The 26,842-nt window shown below is 43.3% G+C and overlaps 1 protein-coding gene across 13 annotated transcripts in view; it reads left to right on the top strand.

Moving 5' to 3' along the window:
• Window positions 1-11,734, top strand: part of LOC147123103 (LIM domain-binding protein 2) — a 547,106-nt gene extending 535,372 nt beyond the window's left edge. For all 13 annotated transcript variants that reach the window (XM_085966645.1, XM_085966709.1, XM_085966713.1 and 10 more), the window contains one exon: window positions 10,975-11,734. In XM_085966645.1, the coding sequence (XP_085822771.1) occupies window positions 10,975-11,205 (231 nt within the window). In that variant the 3' untranslated portion in view covers window positions 11,206-11,734. The remainder of the gene's footprint in view (window positions 1-10,974) is intronic.
• The last annotated feature ends 15,108 nt before the right edge of the window (window positions 11,735-26,842 follow it).

Below are 26,842 nucleotides of genomic sequence, written 5' to 3'. Positions count from 1 at the left end.
GCATGCAGGTGCAGCAAGCAGTTAAGAAGGCAAATGGCATGTTGGCCTTCATAGCGAGAGGATTCGAGTACAGGAGCAAGAATGTCTTGCTGCAGTTTTACAGGGCCTTGGTGAGACCACACCTTGAGTATTGTGTGCAGTTTTGGTCACCTTATCTGAGGAAGGATGTTCTTGCCATGGAGGGAGTGCAGCGAAGATTCACCAGACTGATACCTGGGATGGCAGGAATGACGTATGAAGAGAAATTGGGTCGATTAGGCTTATATTCACTAGAGTTCAGAAGAATGAGAGGGGATCTCATTGAAACTTATAAAATTCTAACAGGACTAGACAGACTAGATGCAGGAAGGATGTTCGCGATAGCGGGGGAGTCCAGAACCATGCGTCACAGTCTAAGGATAAGGGGTCAGCCATTTAGGACAGAGATGAGGAGGAATTTCTTCACAGAGAGTGGTGAACCTGTGGAATTCTCTACTACACAAGGCAGTTGAGGCCAATTCATTAAATATATTCAAGAAGGAGTTAGGTATATTTCTTAAGGCTAAAGGGATCAAGGGATATGGGGAGAAAGCAGGGACAGGGTACAGAATTTGGATGATCAGCCATGATCTCATTAAATGGCGGAACAGGCTCGAGGGGCCGAATGGCCTACTCCTGTTCCTATCTTCTATGTTTCTAACATAGGACAGCCCTCTCATCCCAGCGAGCAATCTAGTGAACCTTTGTTGCACCACCTCTAAGGCATGTATATCCTTTCTCAGATAAGGAGACCAAAACTGTGCACAGTACTCCAGGTGTGGTCTCACCAAACCCCTGTACAATTGTAGTAAGACTTCCTTACTCTTGTACTCCAATCCCCTTGCAATAAAGGTCAACATGCCATTTGCCTTCCTAATTGTTTGCTGTACCTGCAAGCTAACTTTGTGTTTCCTGCACGAGAACACCTAAATCTCTCTTAACACCAATATTTAATAGCCTCTCACCATTTAAAAAATATTCTCTGTTTTTCTATTCTTCCTACCAAAGTGAATAACCTCATATTTGCTCACATTTACTCCATCTGCCACCTTATTGCCCACTCACTTAACCTGTCTATATCCCCTCACAGGCTTTTTGTGTCCTCCTCACAGCTTACTTTCCCACCTAGCTTTGTATCGTCAGCAAACTTGGATACATTGCACTCAGTCCCTTCATCTAAGTAATTAATATAGATTGTAAATAGCTTCGGTCCAAGCACTGATCTTTGCGGCACCCCACTAGTTATAGCCTGCCAACTGCAAAATAACCTGTTTATCCCTACTCTCTGTTTTCTGTCTGTTAACCAATCCTCTATCCATGCTAATATATTACCCCCAACCCCATGAGCCCTTATCTTGCGTAGCAACGTTTTATGTGGCACCTTATCGAATACCTTTTGGAAATCGAAATATATATCCACTGGTTCCCCTTTATCTACCCTGCTAGTTATATCCTCAAAAAATTCCAATAAATTTGTTAAACACGATTTCCCTTTCCAGAGGAAGCAAAGAAAAATCTGTCAACTTGTGACAGTCTCTCACAGATACACACACACACAAATTCAGAGGCCTGGCAGCAGGTTGTCTGACTGTGCTGGAGAGTGGTGCATCATCTTCTATTCGCGATGCTGAGGACATCGTGGATATCACGTTTAAGCAGTCGGTCACACCGCAGGCAAAGGTTGCACAGGCAGAAAGGGAACGGGTGACCAACAGGCAGAGTAGTAGGCGCAGACAGGTAGTGCAGGAGTCCCCTGTGGACATCCCCCTCTCAAACAGATATACTACTTTGAATACTGTTGAGGGGGATGGCTTATCAGAGGAAGGCAGCAGCAGCCAATTTCCTGGCACCAGGGGTGGCTCTGCTGCACAAGACGGGAGGAAAAAGAGGGGTAGAGCTATAGTAATAGGGGATTCTATTGTAAGGGGAATAGATAGGCATTTCTGCGGCCGCAAACGAGACTCCAGGATGGTGTGTTGCCTCTCTGGTGCAAGGGTCAAGGATGTCTCCGAGCGGCTGCAGAATATTTTGGAAGGGGAGGGTGAACAGCCAGTTGTCGTGGTGCATAGAGGTACCAACGATATAGGTAAAAAACAGGATGAGGTCCTAAAAGCTGAAGATAGGGAGTTAGGAGGTAAATTAAAAAATAGGACCTCAAAGGTAGTAATCTCAGGATTGCTACCAGTGCCACGTGCTAGTCACAGTAGAAATAGAAGGATATTTCAGATGAATACGTGGCTAGAGGAATGGTGCAAGTGGGAGGGATTCAAATTCCTGAGACATTGGAACCGGTTCTGGGGGAGGTGGGACCAGTTCAAACTGGACCGTTTGCACCTGGGCAGGGCCGGGACCGATGTCCATGGGGGAGTGTTTGCTAGTGCTCTGGGGGAGGGTTTAAACTAAAATGGCAGGGGGTTGGGAACCTGAGCAGGGAGACAGAGGAAAGAGAAACAAGGATAAAAACAAAAGATAGGAAGCAGAAAAACAAAAGTGGCAGTCAGAGAAATCAACGGTTTAAATCAAACATGGCCACAGTAAATAATAATTCTAATAGGTCTAAGAGCGTTAAAAAAACAAGCCTGAAGGCTTTGTGTCTTAATGCGAGGAGCATCCGTAATAAGGTGGATGAATTAGCTGCACAAATAGAGGTAAACGAATATGATTTGATTGGGATTACGGAAACATGGCTCCGGGGTGACCAATGCTGGGAACTCAACATCCAGGGGTATTCAATATTCAGGAAAGATAGGCAAAAAGGAAAGGGAGCTGGGGTAGCATTGCTGGTTAAAGAAGGGATTAACACAATTGTAAGGAAGGATATTAGCTCTGATGATGTGGAATCTGTATGGGTAGAACTGAGAAATACCAGGGGGCAGAAAACGTTAGTGGGAGTGATATATAGACCTCCAATCAGTAATGCGGAGGTTGGGGATAGCGTTAAAAGGGAAATTAGAGAAGCGTGCAATAAGGGCACAGCAGTCATCATGGGTGACTTTAATCTACATATAGATTGGGCTAACCAAATTAGTAACAATACTGTGGAGGAGGAATTCCTGGAGTGTTTACGGGATGGTTTCCTGGACCAATATGTCGAGGAACCAACTAGAGATCTGGCCATCTTAGACTGGGTATTACGTAATGAGAAAGGATTAATTAGCAATCTTGTTGTACGAGGTCCCTTGGGTCAGAGCGATCATAATATGATAGAATTTTTCATTAAGATGGAGAATGAAGTAGTTGACTCCGAGACTAGGGTCCTGAATTTAAATAAAGGAAACTATGATGCTATGAGGCGCGAGTTGGGTAGGATTGATTGGGGAATGTCACTCAAAGGGTTGACGGTGGACAGGCAATGGCAAACATTCAAAGACCGCATGGATGAACTACAGAATTTGTTCATCCCAGTTTGGCATAAAAATAAAACAAAAAAGGTGACTCAACCGTGGCTAACAAGGGAAATTAGGGATAGCATAAGATCCAAGGAGAGGACATGTAAATTGGCCAGAAAAAGCAGTAAACCTGAGGATTGAGAGCAGTTTAGGATTCAACAAAGGAGGACAAAGGGATTAATTAAGAAGGGGAAAATAGAATATGAGAGTAAGCTTGCAGGGAACATACAAACTGACTGTAAAAGCTTTTATAGATATGTGAAGAGAAAAAGATTGGTGAAGTCAAGCGTAGGTCCCTTGCAGTCAGAATCAGGGGAATTTATAATGGGGAACAAAGAAATGGCAGACCAATTAAATACATATTTTGGTTCTGTCTTCACAAAGGAGGACACAAATAACCTCCCAGAGATGTCGGGGAACATAGGGTCTGATGAAAGGGAGGAACTGAAAGAAATCAGTATTTGTAGGGAAATGGTGTTAGGGAAATTGACGGGATTGAAGGCCGATAAATCCCCAGGGCCTGATAATCTACATCTTAGGGTACTTAAGGAAGTGGCCCTAGAAATAGTAGATGCATTGCTGATCATCTTCCAACATTCGATGGAATCTGGAACAGTACCCATGGGTTGGAGGGTAGCTAATGTTACCCCACTATTCAAAAAAGGGGGTAGCGAGAAAACAGGAAATTACAGACCGGTAAGCCTGACATCGGTAGTGGGGAAAATGCTAGAGTCCATTATAAAAGATGTAATAGCAGAGCACTTGGAAAACAGTGACAGGATCGGACAAAGTCAACATGGATTTACAAAAGGTAATTCGTGCTTGACTAATCTACTGGAATTTTTTGAGGATGTAACTGGTAAAATAGATAAGGGAGAACCAGTGGATGTGGTGTATTTGGACTTTCAAAAGGCTTTCGATGAGGTCCCGCATAAGAGATTAGCGTGTAAAGTTAAGGCACATGGGATTGGGGGCAAGGTATTGACTTGGATAGAGAACTGGTTGGCAGACAGAAAGCAGAGTTGGAATAAACGGGTCTTTTTCTGAGTGGCAGGCAGTGACTAGTGGGGTACCGCAGGGATCGGTCCTTGGACCCCAGCTATTCACAATATATATTAATGATCTAGGCAAGGGAACTAGATGTAATATCTCCAAATTTGCAGACGACACAAAGCTAGGTGGGCGTGTGTGCTGTGAGGAGGATGCTGAGAAACTCCAGGATGATTTGGACAGGTTGGGTGATTGGGCAGAAGCAAGGCAGATGCAATATAACGTGGATAAATGCGAGGTTATCCACTTTGGTGTCAAAAACAGGAAGGCAGATTATTATCTGAATGGCAATAGATTGGGAGCAGGGGAAGTGCAATGAGACCTGGGTGTCCTTATGCACCAGTTGCTGAAGGTAAGCATGCAGGTGCAGCAGGCGGTTAAGAAGGCAAATGGTATGTTGGCCTTCGTAGCGAGAGGGTTTGAGTACAGGAACAAGGATGTCTTGCTGCAGTTGTACAGGGCCTTGGTGAGACCACATCTTGAGTATTGTGTGCAGTTTTGGTCGCCTTATCTGAGGAAGGATGTTCTTGCCATGGAGGGAGTTCAGCGAAGATTCACCAGGCTGATACCTGGGATGGCAGGAATGACATATGAGGAGAGATTGGGTCGATTGGGCTTGTACTCGCTGGAGTTTAGAAGAATGAGAGGGGATCTCATTGAAACTTATAAAATTCTGACAGGACTGGACAGACTAGATGCAGGAAGGATGTTCCCGATGGTCGGGGAGTCCAGAACCAGGGGTCACAGTCTAAGGATAAGGGTAGGCCATTTAGGACAGAAATGAGGAGGAATTTCTTCACCCAGAGAGTGGTGAACCTGTGGAATTCTCTACCACAGAAAGCAGTAGAGGCCAATTCATTAAATATATTCAAGAAGGAGTTGGATATATTTCTTAAGGCTAAAGGGATCAAGGAATCTGGGGAGAAAGCAGGGACAGGGTACTGAACTTGGATGATCAGCCATGATCGCATTGAATGGCGGAGCAGGCTCGAGGGGCCGAATGGCCTACTCCTGCTCCTATCTTCTATGTTTCTCTCTAATGGCTGAACCTAATAGAGGTGGAAAAGTAACCTCAAAGTAGGAAAGGAAATATAAGAGCAGCAGGGTGTTGAAAAATTATAACGTGGGTGTTAAGTCTGTGAGTTGTTCAAGTAATTAATACTCAGACTTAATCAGTAACAATAAAACAGGTCTTTACTGGTTGGAGGTAGGGACTACACTGAATACAAGATTACTGCACAGTGCTTATATACCGGTGTGTTCACCCCCGGTATTACGTCTACAGCAGCCTGAGAAAGTAGTACATCTCTTAAGGTGGAACAGGCTTAAGCTCTCAAGGTGGAACAGGTTACATACACAACACTCCTCCCTTCTTAGCTTTATAGTCATCCCCCCCATTTAACATAACGTAATAACATATATACATATATAACTTCATGTTTAACGTAACATATCACAGATTCAGTCTCTGCGGAAAACAGTTCACAGATTCAATCTCTGTGGTGTAGTCGGTTCACGTTACTCATTCTTTATGGCTTTTAGCGAATGCCAGTCCATATTTATGTTTCTAAACCACTCCCGACCTAGTAGTGGTGGACCTCCCTCCGGTAGCACATATAAGTCCATTATTTGACTTCCTTCGCCCTTGTTGGCCACTGCAACCTTTATTGTCCCGATGGGGTACACTCTCTGCCCCGTGTAGGTTGTCAATATAATCTCCGTATCCTGTAGGGGAATATGTTGGAATAACCTTCTGTAATCTTTCTTATTCATGACCGACAATGCCGATCCAGTGTCCAATTCCATTTTTACTTGGACTCCTTCTATCTGAAGAGTAACCCAAATTGTCTGGAGGTCTGCACCCTTACCAACGTTGAGTACCCTTAAGCTAGCCAGTTCAATACTGCTTAAGCCAGCCAGTTCATTACTGCTAGCGTCTGAATCGGACTCCTGTTCGGCCACCTTGTGTACCTTTGCGTATTTCCCTTGCGGTGACTTCTTGTTGCTGGTCTTCTTCCCTGACCTGCATACTCTAGCTATATGTCCAAGCCTACCACATGTTCTACATTCTTGGTTTTTAAACCAACACTGGTTCTGATCATGCGTTGTCTTTCCACAACGATAACATTTGCCAGAACTCACACCCAATTTGTGTGCACTGAGCTCCGGTGACCGTAGCTGCATTACTGCCGTGCCTCTCGCTGCGGCTTTGTGTGCTGCTGCCATAGTGACCGCCTTCTCAAGCGTCAGCTCATTCTCCTCGAGCAGTCGCTTTTGTGTATCCTGTTTAAATAAACCACACACAAATTTGTCTCGTAGTGCATCTGTCAGTCCCGTTCCAAACTGGCAATATTTCGCTAATTTACGCAATTCCAGCAAATATTCAGCATTGCTTTCATGCTGTAGCTGCCTTCTGTCGTAAAATTTAAATCGTTCCGCTAGCATCAGCGGCGTGGGGTTTAGATGATCTTTCAGGACAGTAACAATCTCATCGAACGTCTTATCCGCCGGTTCATCTGGTGATAACAGGTGTTTCAATTGCCCGTATGTCTTCGCACCCATTAAATTTAATAATGTTAGAGCTTTATCTTGGTCACGAATTTTATTGGCCTTACAATAATTTTTTACTCTTTCAACATATATGGCCCAATCTTCGAGGTCACTATCAAAGGTGCTAATATTCCCGTGTTTAGGCATTGTAGATTTGCAATTTCTCAGATTTTATTTTCTTTACTTGTTATCAAAGATGGCGGCTTCCCGCTCTTGCTGTCGTCCTCCGCCCACAAAATGGCGGTTTTCCCGCGCTTGGCGGTCTTCACCCGTCCCCCGACGCCGTCTCCCTTCAGCCCCGAGTGCGGCCCTTATCTCCGCCGCGATCGATGGCCCGCGCTTTTCACCGCGGCTCTCGCGCCTTCAGTGTCTGCCGACGCTGCGCCTTTCAGCCCGAGTGCGGCCCTTATCAGGGATTGCGATCGATGGCCCTTATCTCCCGATCGCGATCGCCCTTGTACCTCCGACTTCCCCCAGCCCTGTCTTTGCAGCCAACGCTGCTCGGCTTACCCACCACCGAGGTTGAAAAAGAAGCTGCAGGATGTCTTCTGTCCTCCAGTTTTCAGTCGCTGATGGAGGCTTCAGGGTCCTAATGCCTGTCGCTTCCAGTGGGGTGGTGCGGTTTGAAACCTCTCTTCAACGTCCTGTCTGTGGACGAAGCCGCCGTGGAATAACTGCCGCAGGGTAAGAATCTGACTCGTCGCCAGTGTTAAGTCTGTGAGTTGTTCAAGTAATTAATACTCAGACTTAATCAGTAACAATAAAACAGGTCTTTACTGGTTGGAGGTAGGGACTACACTGAATACAAGATTACTGCACAGTGCTTATATACCGGTGTGTTCACCCCCGGTATTACGTCTACAGCAGCCTGAGAAAGTAGTACATCTCTTAAGGTGGAACAGGCTTAAGCTCTCAAGGTGGAACAGGTTACATACACAACAGTGGGATAGTGGGTTAATGCACTATCCTTTCACGTCTGAGATCTGGGTTCAAGTCCAGTTCAAACTGCAAGAATGGAAGTATCCTCTCTCCATTAGCTGTAAGGGACCTGCTTGAAATTAGTTTAGGCAATCCCAGTTTACATAAGAACATGAGAAATAAGAGCAGGAATAGGCCATACGGCCCCTCGAGCCTGCTCCGCCATTCAATAAGATCATGGCTGATCATATCCGTTACCTTTTATAACAATTTGAAGCAGAGGAATATAAATGTCTTGAGAGAGTGCAGGATGTGGAATTAGTTTTGGATTGCTCTAGCAAATATGAGATGAATGATCTCCTTCTGCATTGTAAACTTCTATAGTTGTATAAATGAAAGTGTCCTGAAAATGGAGTATAATTACAGAAGGTGAATTTTGCAGACCCTGTCTCTAGCTTTTAAAAATACTTAAAGTTGTTATGCCTTTATTGGTTTAATTCAGAAGAGGCTGTTACTATTGTGTGTTTTTATGAAGGTTGGTTCTTGCTACATTAAGATTTATTTTCTGTTTCTACCATCATCGCCTGGAGATGCTGACTTGAATTATTTTAGCATAGAGCACCGATATTTATAGGGAGGCAGGAAGGCTGTGGGGGAGGGCGAAACAGCTTAAGATTCTGGCAAGGCCGGGGATGTAGAGGTCTTGCCGAACTTATCAGGACCTCATTATCATTTTTTGGATCGGTTTCCCACCCGGCAGCCGGCCAAATTCAGCCTGGCCAGCGGCTGGGAGAGGAAACCAGCGGCTGGAGGACACAGCAAGGGACCGACCCCAAGAGGGAGGGAGGGGGGTGAGGAAGTCAACCATCGTGGCGGGGTGGAGGGAGAGCGGAAATCGCAGCAGGGGGTCAGGCAATCGGGAGAGGAAGAGAGAGGCCACGTAAAAACAAAATTAGCGAATTAAAAAGTAATAATATACGCCTTTGATAATGATGACAACTGAGTAACTGGATGGGGAGGAGCTGGAACAGGTCACAAAAGATATTAGAGCAAAGAAAGAAGCAGCAAAGGATTGGAGGAGGATTGCTGTTCCTTGCAATCCTGTTAGTTGCCTTATTTCCACTTTGCCAAAATAATTCATCTGTGAATCTTGGACAAGTAGAACTTTCTAGCACTGAATAGTTAACGTATGAAATAATGTAAGCCAAAAAAGTTTACTGTTTAGAAAGGATAGAGTTGGATTTTTTTTCTGCAAGTTTTTTTTCACAGATAAGAATGGAAGTTCTTTTTTGGAGACCGATCTTTCTCTGGGATTTATTTTTTATATTTTTCTTCAAGTAAATGTGGCAAACAGTGTGTTTGAGTAAACGGAGCAGTACTCCAATATCCAGAGTGAAATCAATGAGGGATTTCAAAACTCTAGCCACATATAAGTTCCAATGGAAAGGGATTATTACATGTTTAAAGCAAACCCACAAAAAGTCATTGATGATGTCTCTTCTGAATTTGAAATGGTTACAACTGGCTTCAAAAGTCTACACTTGCATCTAAATGATTCGAAAATATCCACACCAGCTCTAGTTAAAATACTACAACAACAACAACTTGTATTTATATAGCGCCTTTAACGTGATAAAATGTCCCAAGGTGCTGCACAGGAGTATTTTAAGACAACAAATTTGACACCGATCCACATAAGGATAAATTAGGGCAGATGACCAAAAGCTTGGCATTGACAAATACAATTGAACATGAGCCAGGGAAGTGAGTAAGGAAACAGTCCTGTTAAGCAAAGAGACATTATTCAGACAACCTATAAAGAAAGCAGGGCATTTTTATACTGAGAACTTACAGAAAAGAAAGTAAGAAAGACTTGCATTTATATAGCGCTTTTCATGACCACCAGACGTCTCAAAGCGCTTTACAGCCAATGAAGTACTTTTGAAGTGGAGTCACTGTTGTAAACAGTAAAAAGTCATATTTATTGCATGAGATCAAATTTGAAGTTTGTTCAAATAGACTCCAAATAATTCCATATGGAAATGCAATTGAAATTTCACCTCCTTTTGGGCTCCCTCATAGAAATGGGCTGAAAACTTTCATGTTTCAGACGTGTTACACAGTTTCCACCTAACTGCTCTTCATATACTATGTAGTCCCAAAATTCTTATAAATCCACATTTCTGAAGAAAGCATAAACGTCATCAAGTTGTGTGCTATCTTTCCCAACCTTTATTTTTAATCCTAAAACTTTAACGCTAACAAATTAATGACTTTGTTGCATGTGAAAACAATATCAAATTGCATTGATCAGCTGAACATCCTCTAAATGTTTGTGCTTAAGGGTATATGTGTTTTTAATGAGTATGAGAAGCATGCAGGACATTGTGGTCCAAGAGTCTACTGAGAACTGCTCAGATTGCATCTGGTTCTACTCGGTAGAAAGTTTGAGATTAGCACATGGAGAAAGAGGATACACACTGGGTAGTGATGATGTATGAAAAACACACCATCAAGTGATAGCAGACCTGGTAAATCGCAAATGGTATCTGTTCTATATTTGATCAGCATTTGTTCTCTATGATCTTTTTCTTAAATTATAGTGTTACTATAAACAGCACAAAGACACCATCTAGTGGTCACTGCACAGTACTTTTGCTTCTTGCAGTGCTACATCAAAATTTTGCTTCGACCTATGGGGCAATAGGTTAAGATGAGTTAAAAATAATAGTGTAAAATTTTGAAGATTAGGAGCTGTTGTGTCTGATTGTTTAACATTTGATAGAATAGCAGTAATTAACTTCACACATACCATACAGTCTTGCCAAATTGCAAGTAAAATAGTTGGTTGACAGATTTGAGCTTTGTTGCCAAATTGAGGACAGGTTGGATAACTAAAGGATAAAGTTTGTTCTTGACTAGTCAATCAAATCCAATATGGTACATGTTCACTAGACTCATCCACATTCCTGCAATTGCACTACAATCTTAGGTATTCAAACAAAATCTCTGCAGTGTTTTACCACATGACTGTCTGTTCCTGTTATAGGATGTTATGGTGGTGGGTGAACCTACACTGATGGGCGGAGAGTTCGGGGATGAGGACGAGCGACTGATCACTCGATTAGAGAATACGCAGTACGATGCAGCAAATGGCATTGACGACGAGGAAGATTTCAATAACTCTCCTGCACTGGGAAGTAACAGCCCCTGGAACAGCAAAGCCCAGTCTAGTCAGGAGAGTAAATCAGAAAATCCCACACCACAAGCTTCTCAATAAACATGAACATATCACTCTTTTTATGATAAAATTTTGTGCTTTTCCTCCCTTCTTTCTCCAGGCTGCACCTGAAGGTTTCTTGTTTGAAAATGTCTGCATTCAGCAGTATTGAAATATTAAGACCACTACTTTGATTTAGTGAGTTCATATTTAAAGCTTTAAAAAACCCAGCTGGTATAATAAGCCATGCAACCCATTATATTTTGTGAGCATCTTAGTATGACAGGTTTGTGGTTTTTTTTAATTGTTCCTAAGTTTGGGCAGTTGCTATCATGGAATTCTGGTAGTGATTATCATTTATATTCAGGTTTTGCAGGAACCTTTGCTGGTCCAACTTTTGCTTGTGTATTTATGTAAGCTTTTTGTAAGGGGACTAACATGATTTAGAGCAGAAACTATTTCATTCACATAAATGTTCAGCACAATATGTGAAACTTAGAAATGAGTCTTTGTGTCATTATACGGATGTATTTTATGTATGCTTTGCCATTAATTAAGTGTGCCAATAAACAGTGGTATCATGAATGCACATGTCTGACAGTGGTTAATCACTGTTGTCGAATTTTCCACTAAATCTAGTACAGGATTTGTGCAGAAAAATTATAATGTATTGGTAAACTGACACACACCTCTTTCTCTTGTAATATATGTAACTTATCGATGTGTATTGCAGAAATGCGAGATACATATAATAGTGATGACCTGAACATCCTGTATCTGAACTCTCGTAATCTAACTCTTCATGCTGAAGCTAAAAATAAAAAAGCAGCACACATAATGAATTGGATACTGTTAAGTTAAGAAAACATAAATGGTTCACATTTTTATGTAACATTCACAGGCTTGACAGTCCAACACATTTACTGACAATGCCGCTAAGTTTTCTGCAGTGAAATTCCAGCTGTTTTTTTTAGAAACTGGACCCACTTGTCGTTAAGTATTGTGGACATTAGGTACAGTGCAGATCCATGTGTAATTTGCTCATATTGACGGCAAAGTCATACCAGAACAGTAAATACCACTTGTGGAAGATAATCTTTCCAAGCTGATGAAGAAAACAGGATCATATTGGGCAATATAATTCTATTACATTTTGTTTTAAATTGAGAAACCTAAGTGAAGGTCCAGGGCCCATAGGACAGTGAGAGATGAGAACCAAGGTAAATTAACAAGTAGGTGACACTTTAAAAGCCTGTATATTGTAGGAATTTGAATGAGACAGATGAGGAGCTCCACCGTTTTCAGATCCAGGGGGAAAAAAAACAGTAGGACAGAGCAATGAATCTCGAACACGGTAAGGATGCATGGAGAGAAGGAAAGGCATTTGAGGCAACATTTTTGGAGGTTTGACACACTTGTTTTGTATCTTTGTCAGTGCTGTTTAACAGTTTGTAAGTTTATTACTGTTAGAATCTAGTCAGATGTTTGTGTCAAATGGCAACTCACCCAGGTTACTTCGACAGCACTCCCCTCCTGTGTGACCTCTACCACTGAGAAGGACAAGAGCACCAATGTCATAGGAACACCATCAGCCTCCAACTCTCACACCATCCCGACTTAGACATATATAACCATTATCTTCATCGTTGCTGGGTCAATGCACTGGAATTCCCTACCGAACACCATTGTGGGAGCACCATCATCACAAGGACTGCAGCAACTTAAGGAAAAGGCCCATCACCACCGTCTCAGGGTAACTAGGGATGGGCAGTAAATGTGGCCTTGTCTGTATCACCCACCTCCGGAGAACAAATCTTAAAAAAAAAAAGTTAGCTATTCTAGTTTATCTTTCTGTTTTCAAAAATTTATATTGCAGCACTTCTACCAGGTGGCAGGGTTCCCAAATGTTCAAGGCCTTACAACAATCCTGATTGATGGAATGGAATCCTTTGTGATCAATGTTCAGCTGGTCTTGAACTGCCAGAACTGGATAATGGAGATGACTGCAAGAGAACTTGGCATCAGCCACAATGTTTTCAGTTTGTGACAGTCCACAGTGTTACCACTATTTGAGGTTGGACAGACGTTGCTGGGACCAATGCTACCAATTGCTGTCCTGGCTATTAACGCCAGTGAGTAACCCTCGTATTGAGACAGAGAAAGTACAGTGAGGCTCATGCTTTCACCTGAATTCTGATGGAACATGTGATCGGCATGTTGAATCAGCCCTTTTAGTGTCTGGACTGATTAGTTGGGGTCCTGCTCTACGGCCCTGAGAAAGTGTCGAACAGCATCTGTGTGCGCTGCATAGGTTTCACCATTTGCAAGGGGGCAATACTTACACCCAGAAGAGCTGGAAGGTGGACCTATATTTTCAGCTGCAGTGGAGGAAGAAAGAACTAGGTGAGGGTGAAAAATGGCCAAGCAAATTGATGCCTCAAGACTGATTAATAAGATTTTCAGTTAAAAGTAGCCCTTAAGCCGCTACATGAACTGTTCTACAGTCCCTTTGATATTCCACTTGCCCATACAAAATAGCCCTCCCTGCTCCCCTCACCTTAACTACCATTCATACATTTTGGCCACTAATATTAACACCCTATGTACCTTCCGTTCAAAAAAATCATCCATAAACATTCCACAGAAGGTGCCTCCAGTTTATTTCTCTACTCCACCCTTGTTTGTGTATCAGTGTTTGCTTCCCTGTTGATAGTGTAGGGTGTGTGTCATCTACTTCTTAATCTCCTGCGCCTCCTAAGCACCATTTCAGTTGTAGGAGCAAATGTGGTGATAACCTGCTGCTGCTGCTCAACCGGGACCCCGTGATTGCCCTGTTTTTTTTAATTCGTTTATGGGATGTGGGCGTCGCCGGCAAGGCCAGCATTTATTGCCCATCCCTAATTGCCCTTGAGAAGGTGGTGGTGAGCCACCATTTCAGAGGTCAGTTAAGAGTCAACCACATTGCTGTGGGTCTGGAGTCACACAGGCCAGACCGGGTAAGGATGGTAGATTTCCTTCACTAAAGAACATTAGTGAACCAGATGGGTTTTTATGACAATCCGATGTTTCATGGTCACCATCACTAATACTAACTTTTTATTCTAGATTTTTTTTTAATTAACTGAATTTAAATTCCCCAGCTGCTATGGTAGGATTTGAACTCACATCTCCACAACATTAGTCCAGGCCTCTGGATTACGAGTCCAGTAACATAACCACTATGTCTGCTGCTGTCCTTTACTTGTTTCTTTTCAGTCCTCAGAGGGACGGATAGGTCAGCACCCTGACAGATCAAGTCCTCTTCCTCCTGCTATCCCCCTGCTGCTGGCTGTCCCTTCCACAAGTACAGAAGGCGGCAAAACATAATACACTATTAAATGACAAATATAACCAGGCAACTGCAACATAATATCAAGACTTCTAATTGAAACTAAGAGGTGGGGTATCCAGGGTAGAAAATGGAACTGGATAAGAGGTTGGTCAAAAATAGGAAATACTTGAGGTGTAATGTCAGATTGCAGGAAGTACTGAATGGAGTCCTGCACAGGTCAGTGCTACAGAATCAGCTGGATACTGAAAGTAAATGTAAGCTTGTCAAACTTGCCAATAATGCTAAACTAGGAAGAGCAGTATAGACACAGCAGTAGATCTGCAAAATGATTTAGGTTGGACAGACAAAGGGGAATTAAATTTAACACTTAGAAATGTAAATTACATTAGTTGAAAAAATATGCATCATAGGTACAGAATAAATGGAAGACTGGATGCATTTATTTGAAGTGGTTTGTACTTCATATTCAGGTAATCTTGCGTCTTGTAAATCCGGAGTTAAGGTCTACCTGATTCTGGAGTGATGCCATACCCGTGCTACTGTGCTGAGACCTCAGTAGCAGTTAAGGAATCAAGAATGAGGGACCATATTGAACAGGTTGGGGTGCTTTTCTCTAGAAAAGAGAAGACCTGTTAGAGGTCTTAAAGATTATGAAAGGATTTGATAGGATAGACGTAGAGAAGATGTTTCCACTTGCGAGCGAGACCAGAACTAGGGGCCAAAAATATAAGATAGTCACTAATAATAGTCCATTAGCAGAGAGGTCAATAACCAGGGGCATAGATTTAAAGTAATTGGCAGAAGGATTAGCGGGGAGTTGAGGAGAAATGTTTTCACCCAGAGGGCGGTGAGGGTCTGGTACTCACTGCCTGAAAGGGTGGTAGAGGCAGAAACTCTCATCACATTTAAAAAGTACTTGGATATGCACTTGAAGTGCCGTAACCTACAAGGCTCTTTTTTGGCCGGCACAGACAGACCACATCTTGAGTATTGTGTGCAGTTTTGGTCGCCTTATCTGAGGAAGGATGTTCTTGCCATGGAAGGAGTTCAGCGAAGGTTCACCAGGCTGATACCTGGGATGGCAGGAATGATGTATGAGGAGAGATTGGGACGATTGGGCTTGTACTCGCTGGAGTTTAGAAGAATGAGAGGGGATCTCATTGAAACTTATAAAATTCTGACAGGACTGGACAGACTAGATGCAGAAAGGATGTTCCCGATGGTCGGCGAGTCCAGAACCAGGGGTCACAGTCTAAGGATAAGGGGTAGGCCATTTAGGACAGAAATGAGGAGGAATTTCTACACCCAGAGAGTGGTGAACCTGTGGAATTCTCTACCACAGAAGGCAGTAGAGGCCAATACATTAAATATATTCAAGAAGGAGTTGGATATATTTCTTAAGGCTAAAGGGATCAAGGGGTATGGGGAGAAAGCAGGGACCGGGTACTGAAATTGGATGATCAGCCATGATCGTTTTGAATGGCGGAGCAGGCTCGAGGGGCCGAATGGCCTACTCCTGCTCCTATCTTCTATGTTTCTATGATGGGCTAAATGGCTGCCTCCTGTGCTGTAAATTTCTAATGATTCTATGAAATCAAACAGGGAATTTAGGAGAAACCTCTTTACCCAGAGAGTGGTTAGAATGTGGAACTTGCTACCATGAAGAGTAGTTGAGGTGAATAGCATAGATGCATTTAATAGGAAGCTAGATAAGCACCTGAGGGAGAAAGAAATAGAAGGATATGTTGATGGGGTTAGATGAAGAAGGGTGGAAGGAGGTTCATGTGGAGCATAAACATCGGCATGGACCTGTTGGGCTGAATGGCCTGTTTCTGAGCTGTAAGTGCTGTGTAAAATGTAGGAGTAGAGTTTCCGCTTTGGGTGCAATTGGGAATTCTGTTGGTTAAGTTACACTTCAAGTTTCCGCTAAAATTTATTTGCATTATCACAAACGTAAAATCTTTCATGAACCAGCACAATCAGGCAGCGTAATATAATGTAATTGGTCTTTTTTCTTTCCATTAAAAGTATTCCTTGATGTATTTAAGAGTTGGTAACCTGGTGCAGTTTTATTAATACAACTGAACAGAGGGCAGGAGAAACTTCTTTACTCAGAGAGTTGCCAAGCTGTGGAATTCAATCCCAGGGTCAGTGGTTGAGGCAGAATTTATGTCAACATTCATAGAAACATAGAAGATAGGAGCAGGAGTAGGCCATTCGGCCCCTCGAGCCTGCTCCACCATTCAATGCGATCATGGCTGATCATCCAATTTCAGTACCCGGTCCCTGCTTTCTCCCCATACCCCTTGATCCCTTTAGCCTTAAGAAATATATCCAACTCCTTCTTAAATATATTCAATGAATTGGCCTCTACTGCCTTCTGTGGTAGAGAATTCCACAGGTTCACCACTCTCTGGATGAAGAAATTCCTCCTCATCTCTGTCCTAAATGGCCTACCCCTTATCCTTAGACTATGACCCCTGGTTCTGGACTCCCTGACCATCGGGAACATCCTTCCTGCATCTAGTCTGTCCAGTCCTGTCAGAATTTTATACATTTCAAAAAGATCCCCTCTCATTCTTCTAAACTCCAGCAAGTATAAGCCCAATCGTCCCAATCTCTCCTCATACGTCATTCCTGCCATCCCAGGTATCAGCCTGGTGAATCTTCGCTGAACTCCTTTCATGGCAAGAACATCCTTCCTCAGATAAGGCGACCAAAACTGCACACAATACTCAAGATGTGGTCTCACCAAGGCCCTGTACAACTGCAGCAAGACATCCTTGTTCCTGTACTCAAACCCTCTCGCTACGAAGGCCAACATACCATTTGCCTTCTTAACCTCCTGCTGCACCTGCATGCTTACCTTCAGCGACTGGTGCACAAGGACACCCAGGTCTCGTTGCACTTCCCATTCTCCCAATCTATTGCCATTTAGATAATAATCTGCCTTCCTGTTTTTGCCACCAAAGTGGATAACCTCACATTTATCCACGTTATATTGCATCTGCCATGCTTTTGCCCAATCACTGAACCTATCCAAATCATCCTGGAGTTTCTCGGCATCCTCCTCACATCACACACGCCCACCCAGCTTTGTGTCGTCTGCAAATTTGGAGATATTACATCTAGTTCCCTTGTCTAGATCATTAATATATATTGGGAATAGCTGGGGTCCAAGGACCGATCCCTGCGGTACCCCACTAGTCACTGCCTGCCACTCGGAAAAAGACCCGTTTATTCCAACTCTTTGCTTTCTGTCTGCCAACCAGTTCTCTATCCAAGTCAATACCTTGCCCCCAATCCCATGTGCCTTAACTTTACACGCTAATCTCTTATGCGGGACCTTATCAAAAGCCTTCTGAAAGTCCAAATACACCACATCCACTGGTTCTCCCTTATCTATTTTACCAGTTACATTCAAGATTCGATTGGATAGGCAGATGAAGGAAAAGGGATTGAAGGGCGATGGGTACAGGGTGGGTAAATGTGATTACAACTATTTGCTCTGGCATTGACTGGATGTGGCGAATGATTAGTTTCTTTGTTGTAACTTCTATGTAAAGGGAGTTATGATTAAAGATTAAAGAGTCTTGAGTTCTAAAGTCAAGAAAGCAGGTGGCTAAGGGAAATGTCAACAAGGCATATAAAATATTAAAAAATTAACACAAAATATTACATAAAATTAAGCCAAGAAAAAGGAAGCAGGGGATATCAATGTAAATCAGTGAAGAGCAAATTTAAAATATATTAAGAAGAACTTAATTCCTCAGAGTGATAAATGTTTGGAATAATCTGGCAGGTATAGTAGAGACAAAAATATTAGGGATGTTTAAAAAGCAGCTGGATGCTAAGATCGGAGAATTAAGGTATTGGAGGATGAACCAGTATGGGCTTTTCTCGTCCTTGACTAATTTCATTATTTTTGTGTGCCCTGAAATTCTTCAGTATCTGCAAATTGTCATCTACAGCTATAGCTGAATGATGTTATTACATAGCATAATTTTAAATCATTAAGATGTTTTGTAATTGCAATATAAAAGACTTGGCATTGTCATGAGCTGCTACAGACCTCGTAAAATTCACATTGATCTGCAATTCACAACTCCACAGATAATGAAGCAATCCATGCCCGCATGCAACAAGACCTGGACAACGTTCAGGCTTGGGTTGATAAGTGGCAGGTAACATTCGTGCCACAGAAGTGCCAGGCAATGACCATCTCCAACAAGCGAGAGTCGAACCACCTCCCCTTGACATTCAATGGCATTACCATCGCCGAATCCCCTACTATCAACATCCTGGGAGTCACCGGTAACCAGAAGCTTAACTGGACCAGCCACATAAATACTGTGGCAACAAGAGCAGGTCAGAGGTTAGGTATTCTGCAGCGATGTCTCACCTCCTGACTCCTCAAAAGCCTTTCCACCATCTACAAGACACAAGTAAGGAGTGTGATGGAATACTCTCCACTTGCCTGGATGAGTGCAACTCCAACAACACTCAAGAAGCTCGATACCATCCAGGAGAAAGCAGCCCGCTTGATTGGCACCCCATCCACCACCTTAAACATTCACTCCATCCACCCCCGGCATACCGTGGCTGCAGTGTGTACCATTTACAAGGTGCACTGCAGCAACTTGCCAAGGCTTCTTCGGCAGCACCTCCCAAACCCATGACCTCTTCCACCTAGAAGGACAAGGGCAGCAGGCGCATGGGAACACCACCAACTCCAAGATCCCCTCCAAGTCACACACCATCCTGACTTAGAGGTATATCGCCGATCCTTCATCGTCGCTGGGTCAAAATCCTGTTACTCCCTACCTTACAGCACTGTAGGAGTACCATCACCACACAGACTGCAGCTGTTCAAGAAGGTGGCTCACCACCACCTTCTCAAGGGCAACTAGGGATGGGCAATAAATGCTGGCCTTGCCCACGACGCCCAGATCCCATATACGAATTTAAAAAAAAGTAGGCTCAATGGAAGTTTTAGTGTTGTCAATGACCATAAAAGTATTTTGTAAAAATATTAAATATAATGTATTCAGTGGCTCAGTGAGTTTATCCATTGTGAGTGGTTGAGCTGTACAGACAAGGAAGGCCTGGTTCGATCCCCAATCTGCTTAGTAGCCAGGATGCTGCCTAATACTATCAGAAAGATGTGACCCGTCCCCCATCCCCACAAGGAGCTTTGCCCACCATGAATGCACATAATGGAAACTCATGGGAGCATTGCCCTCAATTTGCGAGGGTTTAGGATGTTATTTCTTGTCACACTCGGACCAATAATGTGGTTTCAGCAGAGTGGCGCTGGAATTGCGTTTGTCAGGCACTGTGCACACCTGTAGTACAGACTGCTGACTTCATACTGTAATGTGAGGTCAGCTCATTTACATGAAATTCTGGCACTGCTGGTGCACAGTGCATGATGTATTGGGTGTACTCTGGAATCAAATATGTGTTATTTAATGCCAGTGGCTTTTAATAGGCTGCTGCTTGCCCTTCAAGCTGGGCTGCTCCTGAGCAGGGGGAGAAAGACAGCAGCAAGTGTACATTAGTAGAACAGCTCCATTTAATGCAGCAGCGTTGGAAGTACTGCAGGAGAAGAGGATGAGGGCCAACCTCCAGTAAAGAACAGCACCAGTACCTGTACATATTGGATGGAGGTGGTTGAAAGAGCCACCTGCTCACATATGTCCTAAACCTGGAAGCAGGTGAGAATGAAAGTTGCTGGGCTCAGAATGGTTGCCAAGGACACAACTCAATTTTATAACATTGCCGTACAAGGTATATTAACAGTATGACAGTTTAAGTGTGGGGCAGTAGCACAGAGGGAGAATATACTGCACTCTGGTAGCTGTTGTACAGACATGACCATGCTTTACCAGGAAACTTGGTAATGCTGCCACGGCGATGCATTTATATTTTGGCTCATTAAATGTGGGCGTGGTAATCTAATGGTTATTGTAATGGACTAGCAACCCAGAGGTCATACATTTAAATCCCACCATGGCATGTTTTGAAATTGAGTTCAATAAATCTGGCACCAGAAAAAATAACCATGAAAGCTGCTAGATTGTTGTAAAAATCCAGCTGCTTCACGAATCTTCTTCAGGGAAGGGAACCTGCCACCCTTACTCTGGCCTACATGCGATTCCAGTCCCACACTCCATGGTTGACTCTTAATGCCCTCAAGGCAACTAGTGTTGGGCAATAAATGCTGCCTTGCTAGTGTGATTCACACCCTGAGAGCAGATGAAAAATAAATTTCTCACTTCATTAACATATTAACTATTATAAGGATGTTTTCCATTTCATGTGGCAGGCAACAAACATCAAATATGCTGCAACAGAACATACCTACAGGTTCACAGATTCAACTACAGTGGCTGCTGGCCTAGGCATTTGGGTGGAACACATTTTACATTACCCTTTTCCATATGTCTCTGACATAAGAAATAGGAGCAGGAGTAGGCCAATCGGCCCCTCGAGCCTGCTCCGCCATTCAATAAGATCATGGCTGATCTGATCCTAACCGCCAATCTACTATCACAGAACCATCTCCTGAATCTAACAGAATTAGACACACGAAATAGGAGCAGGATCAGGCTACACGGCCCCTGGGCCCGCTCCGCTACCCACAGGGCCATGACCGATCCGAACCTAGACTCATGTCCAAATTCCTGCCCGCTCCCCGTAACCCTTAATTCCCTTTACTTCTAGGAAACTGTCTATTTCTGTTTTAAATTTATGTAATGATGCAGCTTCTACAGCTTTTTGGGGCAGCATATTCCATGGACCTACCACCCTCTGAGTGAAGTAGTTCCTCCTCATCTCAGTTTTGAAAGAGCAGCCCCTTATTCTAAGACTATGCCCCCTAGTTCTAGTTTCACCCATCATCGGGAGCATCCTCCCCGCATCCACCCGATCCAACCCCTTCACAATCTTATATGTTTCAATAAGATCGCCTCTCATTCTTCTGAACTCCAATGAGTAGAGTCCCAATCTACTCAACCTCTCCTCATATGTCCATCCCCTCATCCCCGGAATTAACCGAGTGAACCTTCTTTGTACTGACTCGAGAGCAAGTATGTCTTTTCTTAAGTATGGACACCAAAACTGTATGCAGTATTCCAGGTGCGGTCTCACCAATACCTTGTACAACTGAAGCAATACCTCCCTATTTTTATATTCTATCCCCCTAGCAATGAAAGCCAACATTCCATTGGCCTTCTTAATCACTTGCTGCACCTGCATACTAACCTTTTGAGTTTTGTGCACCAGGACCCCCAGATCCCTTTGTACTTCAGTACTTTCCAGTTTCTTGCCATTAAGATAATAACTTGCTCTACGATTTTTCCTGCCAAAGTGCATAACCTCACACTTTCCAGTATTGTATTCCATCTGCCAAATCTCTGCCCACTTACTTAGCCTGTCTATGTCCCCTTGCAGGTTTTTTATGTCCTCCTCACTCACTACTTTCCCTCCCATCTTAGTATCATCTGCAAACTTTGATATGTTACACTCGGTCCCCTCCTCCAAATCGTTAATATAGATTGTAAAGAGTTGGGGACCCAGCACTGACCCCTGTGGAACACCACTAGTTACTGATTGCCAGTCCGAGAATGAACCATTTATCCCAACTCTCTGCCTTCTGTTAGATAGCCAATCCTCTATCCATGCCAGAATGTTACCTCCAATCCCGTGATTTTTTATCTTAAGCAATAATCTTTTGTGTGGCACCTTGTCAAATGCCTTTTGGAAGTCTAAATACACTACGTCCACTGGTTCCCCTTTATCCACCCTATATGTTACTTCCTCAAAGAACTCCAGCAAATTTGTCAAACATGACTTCCCCTTCATAAAACCATGCTGACTTTGTCCTATTAAATTATGATTATCCAAATGTCCTGTTACTGTCTCCTTAATAATGGACTCCAAAATTTTACCTACCACAGATGTTAGGCTAACCGGTCTATAGTTTCCAGCCTTCTGTCTACTACCCTTTTTAAATAAGGGCATTACATTAGCAGTTTTCCAGTCTGCTGGGACCTTTGCTGAGTCCAGGGAGTTTTGGAAAATTATTACCAATGCATCCACAATCCCTACCGTCACTTCCCTCAAGACCCTAGGATGTAAGCCATCAGGTCCAGGTGATTTATCCGCCTTGAGTCCCATTATTTTACCGAGTACCACTTCCTTAGTGATTTTGATCGTGTTTAGCTCCCCCCCCCCCCCCCGCTATAGCCCCCTGTTTGTCCAGTGTTGGGATAATCTTAGTGTCTTCTACTGTAAAGAGTGATACAAAATATTCATTCAGTATTCTTGCTATCTCCATATTTCCCACCATTAATTTCCCGGTCTCATCCTCTAAGGGACCAACATTTACTTTAGCCATCCTTTTTCTTTTTATATAACTATAAAATCTCTTACTATCTGTTTTTATATTTTTTGCTAATTTACTTTCATAATCTATCTTCCCTTTCTTAATCAATCTTTTTGTTATTTTTTGCTGTCTTTTAAAGTTTTCCCAATCCTCTATCCTCCCACTAGATTTGGCTACATTATATGCCCTTGTTTTTAGTCGAATACTATCCTTAATTTCTTTACTTAGCCACGGATGGCTGTCTTTTCTTTTACACCCTTTTCTTCTCAGTGGAATATATATTTTTTGGAAGTTGTAAAATAACTCCTTAAATGTACACCACTGATCATGTATTGTCTTACCCTTTAATCTATTTTCCCAATCCACTCTACTCAATTCCGCTCTCATACCTTCATAGTCTCCTTTATTCAAGCTTAGCACGCTTGTTTGAGATCCAACCTTCTCACCCTCTAATTGAATATGGAATTCAACCATGTTATGGTCACTCATTCCAAGGGGATCCTTTACTAGGACATTTTTAATTAATCCTGTCTCGTTACACAGGACCAGATCTAAGGTTGCTTGCCCCCTGGTCGGTTCAGTTACATAATGCTCAAGAAACCCATCCCTAATACACTCAATGAACTCATCCTCAAGGCAGCCCTGCCCAATTTGATTTGTCCAATTAATATGATAGTTAAAATCCCCCATAATTATAGATGCTTCCTTATTACAAGCCTCAACTATTTCCTGATTGATACTCCGTCCAACAGAGTTGCCACTGTTCGGAGGCCTATAGACTACGCCCACTAGTGTTTTTTTCCCCTTATTATTCCTTACCTCCACCCAAACTGTTTCATTATCCTGATGTTTTGACCCAATATCATTTCTCTGTATTACAGTGATTCCTTCCTTTATTAACATAGCCACCCCACCTCCCCTTCCTTCCTGCCTGTCCTTCCTGATCGTTAAATAACCTGGTATGTTTAATTCCCAGGCATTGTCACCCTGCAGCCATGTTTCTGTAATGGCCACAAGATCATACCCATATGTAGTTATTTGTGCCATTAACTCGTCTATTTTGTTACGAATGCTACGTGCATTCAGATAGAGAACTTTCAAAGATGTTTTGTGACACTTAGTTCCTGCTTTTGCCCTTTTTATTACTTTACCTTTTACTCCATACCTTCTGCCCCTTCCTGACACGCTCTGGTTTTTAATTTCCCCACTGCTACCTAAGTCTATGACCTTCTCTGTTGTCATTTTTATTATTTGCTCTCTAGGAACCTCTCCCCCACTAGTTAGTTTAAAGCCCTCTCTACAGCCCTAGTTATATGATCCGCCAGGACTCTAGTCCCAGCACTGGCCAAGTGAAGCCCATCCCAACGGAACAGCTCCCTCCTGCCCCAGTACTGGTGCCAGTGTCCAAGGAAGCAAAACCCATTTCTCCCACACCAGTCTTTGAGCCACGCATTTAACTCTCTAATTTTATTTGTCCTAGCCAAATTCGCTCGTGGCTCAGGTAATAATCCAGAGATTATTACTCTTGAGGTTCTGTTTTTTAATTTGGCCCCTAGCTGCTCATACTCCTTCAACAGAACCGGCTTCGTCTACAGAAGAAAACCACACAACAGGTGGCAGCACACACAGGCGGGGTGGAGAAGGGTTGAGGATCATCTAACATACCCTTAGAGCTTGTCGTGCGCAAATTGGCTGCCACGTTTCCCACATTCATGACCACCGGACGTCCCAAAGCGCTTTACAGCCAATTAAGTACTTTTTGAAGTGTAGTCACTGTTGTAATGTAGGAAACACAGCAGCCAATTTGCACTCAGCAAGCTCCCACAAACAGAAATGTGATAATGACCAGCTAATCTGTTTTTTGTTATGTTGATTGAGGGATTAAGTTCAGTTCTAGAAAAAAGGACGGAAAGGGGTGGAAATAAATACAGCAGCTACTCTGCAACATGTCCAAAAATGACCCACCTAAGAGCAAACATCGAACAGAAGAAAAGGAGCCTCCCATGCAGCACCTATTTTATATGGAGTCTGAGTGTTTGGAATGCTGCTCAGCCAGTGCCTCACTAACATTTTGGGCCTCTTAATGAGCCCAGTGTATGCTCAATGCACAATTCCTCAATGCTACAGGCCTTATACCTCTCTGTGCAATGGCCACACAGCAGTCCTCAGCTCTCAGTACCTGATGATATGGATTGTCTGTGTACATCAGTGCTACAGGCATTGAGCATCTGCATGGTGATTCAACTAGTTATTCTGCATGCTTAGTCCTTTTGTCTTGCAAACTTACATGGCATGCGGCAGGTCATGATTATTTTTGTCACCTCTGCTACATCATTGAAGAGAACCCCACCTGAGTGGTCCAAATAGCAGAAATCATAGAAATTTACGGCACAGAAGGAGGCAATTCGGCCTATCGTGTCTGTGCTGGTCGAAAAAGAGCTCTCCAGCCTAATCCCACTTTCCAGCTCTTGGTCCATAGCCCTATAGGTCACGGTACTTCAAATGTATATCCAAGTACTTTTTAAGTGTGATGAGGGTTTCTGCCTCTACCACCCTTTCAAGCAGTGAGTTCCAGACCCCCACCACTCTCTGGATGATAAACATTCTCAACTCCCCTCTAATCCTTCTACCAATTACTTTAAATCTATGCCCCTTGGTTATTGACTGCTCTGCTAAGGGAAATACGTCCTTCCTATCCGCTCTACTAGGCCCCTCATAATGTTATACACCTCAATTAAGTCTCCCCTCTCTGTTCCAAAGAAAACAACCCCAGTGCATCCGATCTTTCCTCATAGCTAAAATTCTCCAGTCCTGGCAACATCTTCGTAAATCTCCTCTGTACCCTCTCTAGTGCAATCACATCTTTCCTGTAATGTGGTGACCAGAACCGTACACAGTACTCTAGCTATGACCTAACTAGTGTTTTATACAGTTCAAGCATAACCTCCCTGCTCTTATATTCTAAGCCTTAGCTAATAAAGGAATGTATCCAGTATGCCTTGTTAACCACCTTATCGACCTGTCCTGCTACCTTCAAGGATCTGTGAACATGCACTCCAAGGTCACTCTATTCCCTTACACTTCTCAGTATCCTACCATTTATTGTGTGTTCCCTTGCCTTGTTAACCCTCCTGAAATGCATTACCTTACACTTCTCCGGATTGAATTCCATTTGCCACTTTTCTGCCCACCTGACCAGTCCATGGATATCTTCCTGCAGTCTACAACTTTCTTCCTCACTATCAAGCACACGGCCAATTTTTCTATCATCTGCAAACTTCTTAATCGTGCCCCCTGCATTGCAGTCTAAATCATTGATAAGTGGCAAGTAACATTCACGCCACAGAAGTGCCAGGCAATGACTATCTCCAACAAGCGAGAGTCTAACCACCGCCCCTTGACATTCAACGGAATTACCATTGCTGAATCTCCCACCATCAACATCTTGGGGGTCACCATTGACCAGAAACTTAACTGGCCCAGCCATGTAAATACTGTGGAAACTGGAGCAGGTCAGAGGCTAGGTATTCTGCAGCGAGTGTCTCACCTCCTGACTCCCCAAAGCCTTTTCACCATCTACAAGGCACAAGTAAGGAGTGTGATGGAATATTCGCCACTCGCCTGGATGAGTGCAGCTCCAACAACACTATCCAGGACAAAGCAGCCCGTTTGATTTGCACCCCATCCACCACCTTAAACATTCCCTCCCTCCACCATCGTCATTTTAAAAAAATTCATTGATGGGATGTGGGTGTCGCTGGCTAGGCCTGCATTTAGTGCCCATCCCTAATTGCCCTTGAGAAGATGGTGGCGAGCCGCCTTCTTGAACCGCTGCAGTCCATATGGTGCAGGTACACCCACAATGCTGTTAGGAAGGGAGTTCCAGGATTTTGGCCCAGCGACAGTGAAGGAACGGCGATACAGGTCCAAGTCAGGATGGTGTGTGGATTGGAGGGGAACTTGTAGGTGGTGATGTT

The sequence above is a fragment of the Somniosus microcephalus genome, chromosome 2, assembly GCF_052327205.1.
Source record: "Somniosus microcephalus isolate GS21.2 chromosome 2, FLI_Smic_1.0, whole genome shotgun sequence".
Classification (NCBI taxonomy): domain Eukaryota; kingdom Metazoa; phylum Chordata; class Chondrichthyes; order Squaliformes; family Somniosidae; genus Somniosus; species Somniosus microcephalus.
This window is presented reverse-complemented; position numbering and strand designations above follow the sequence as displayed.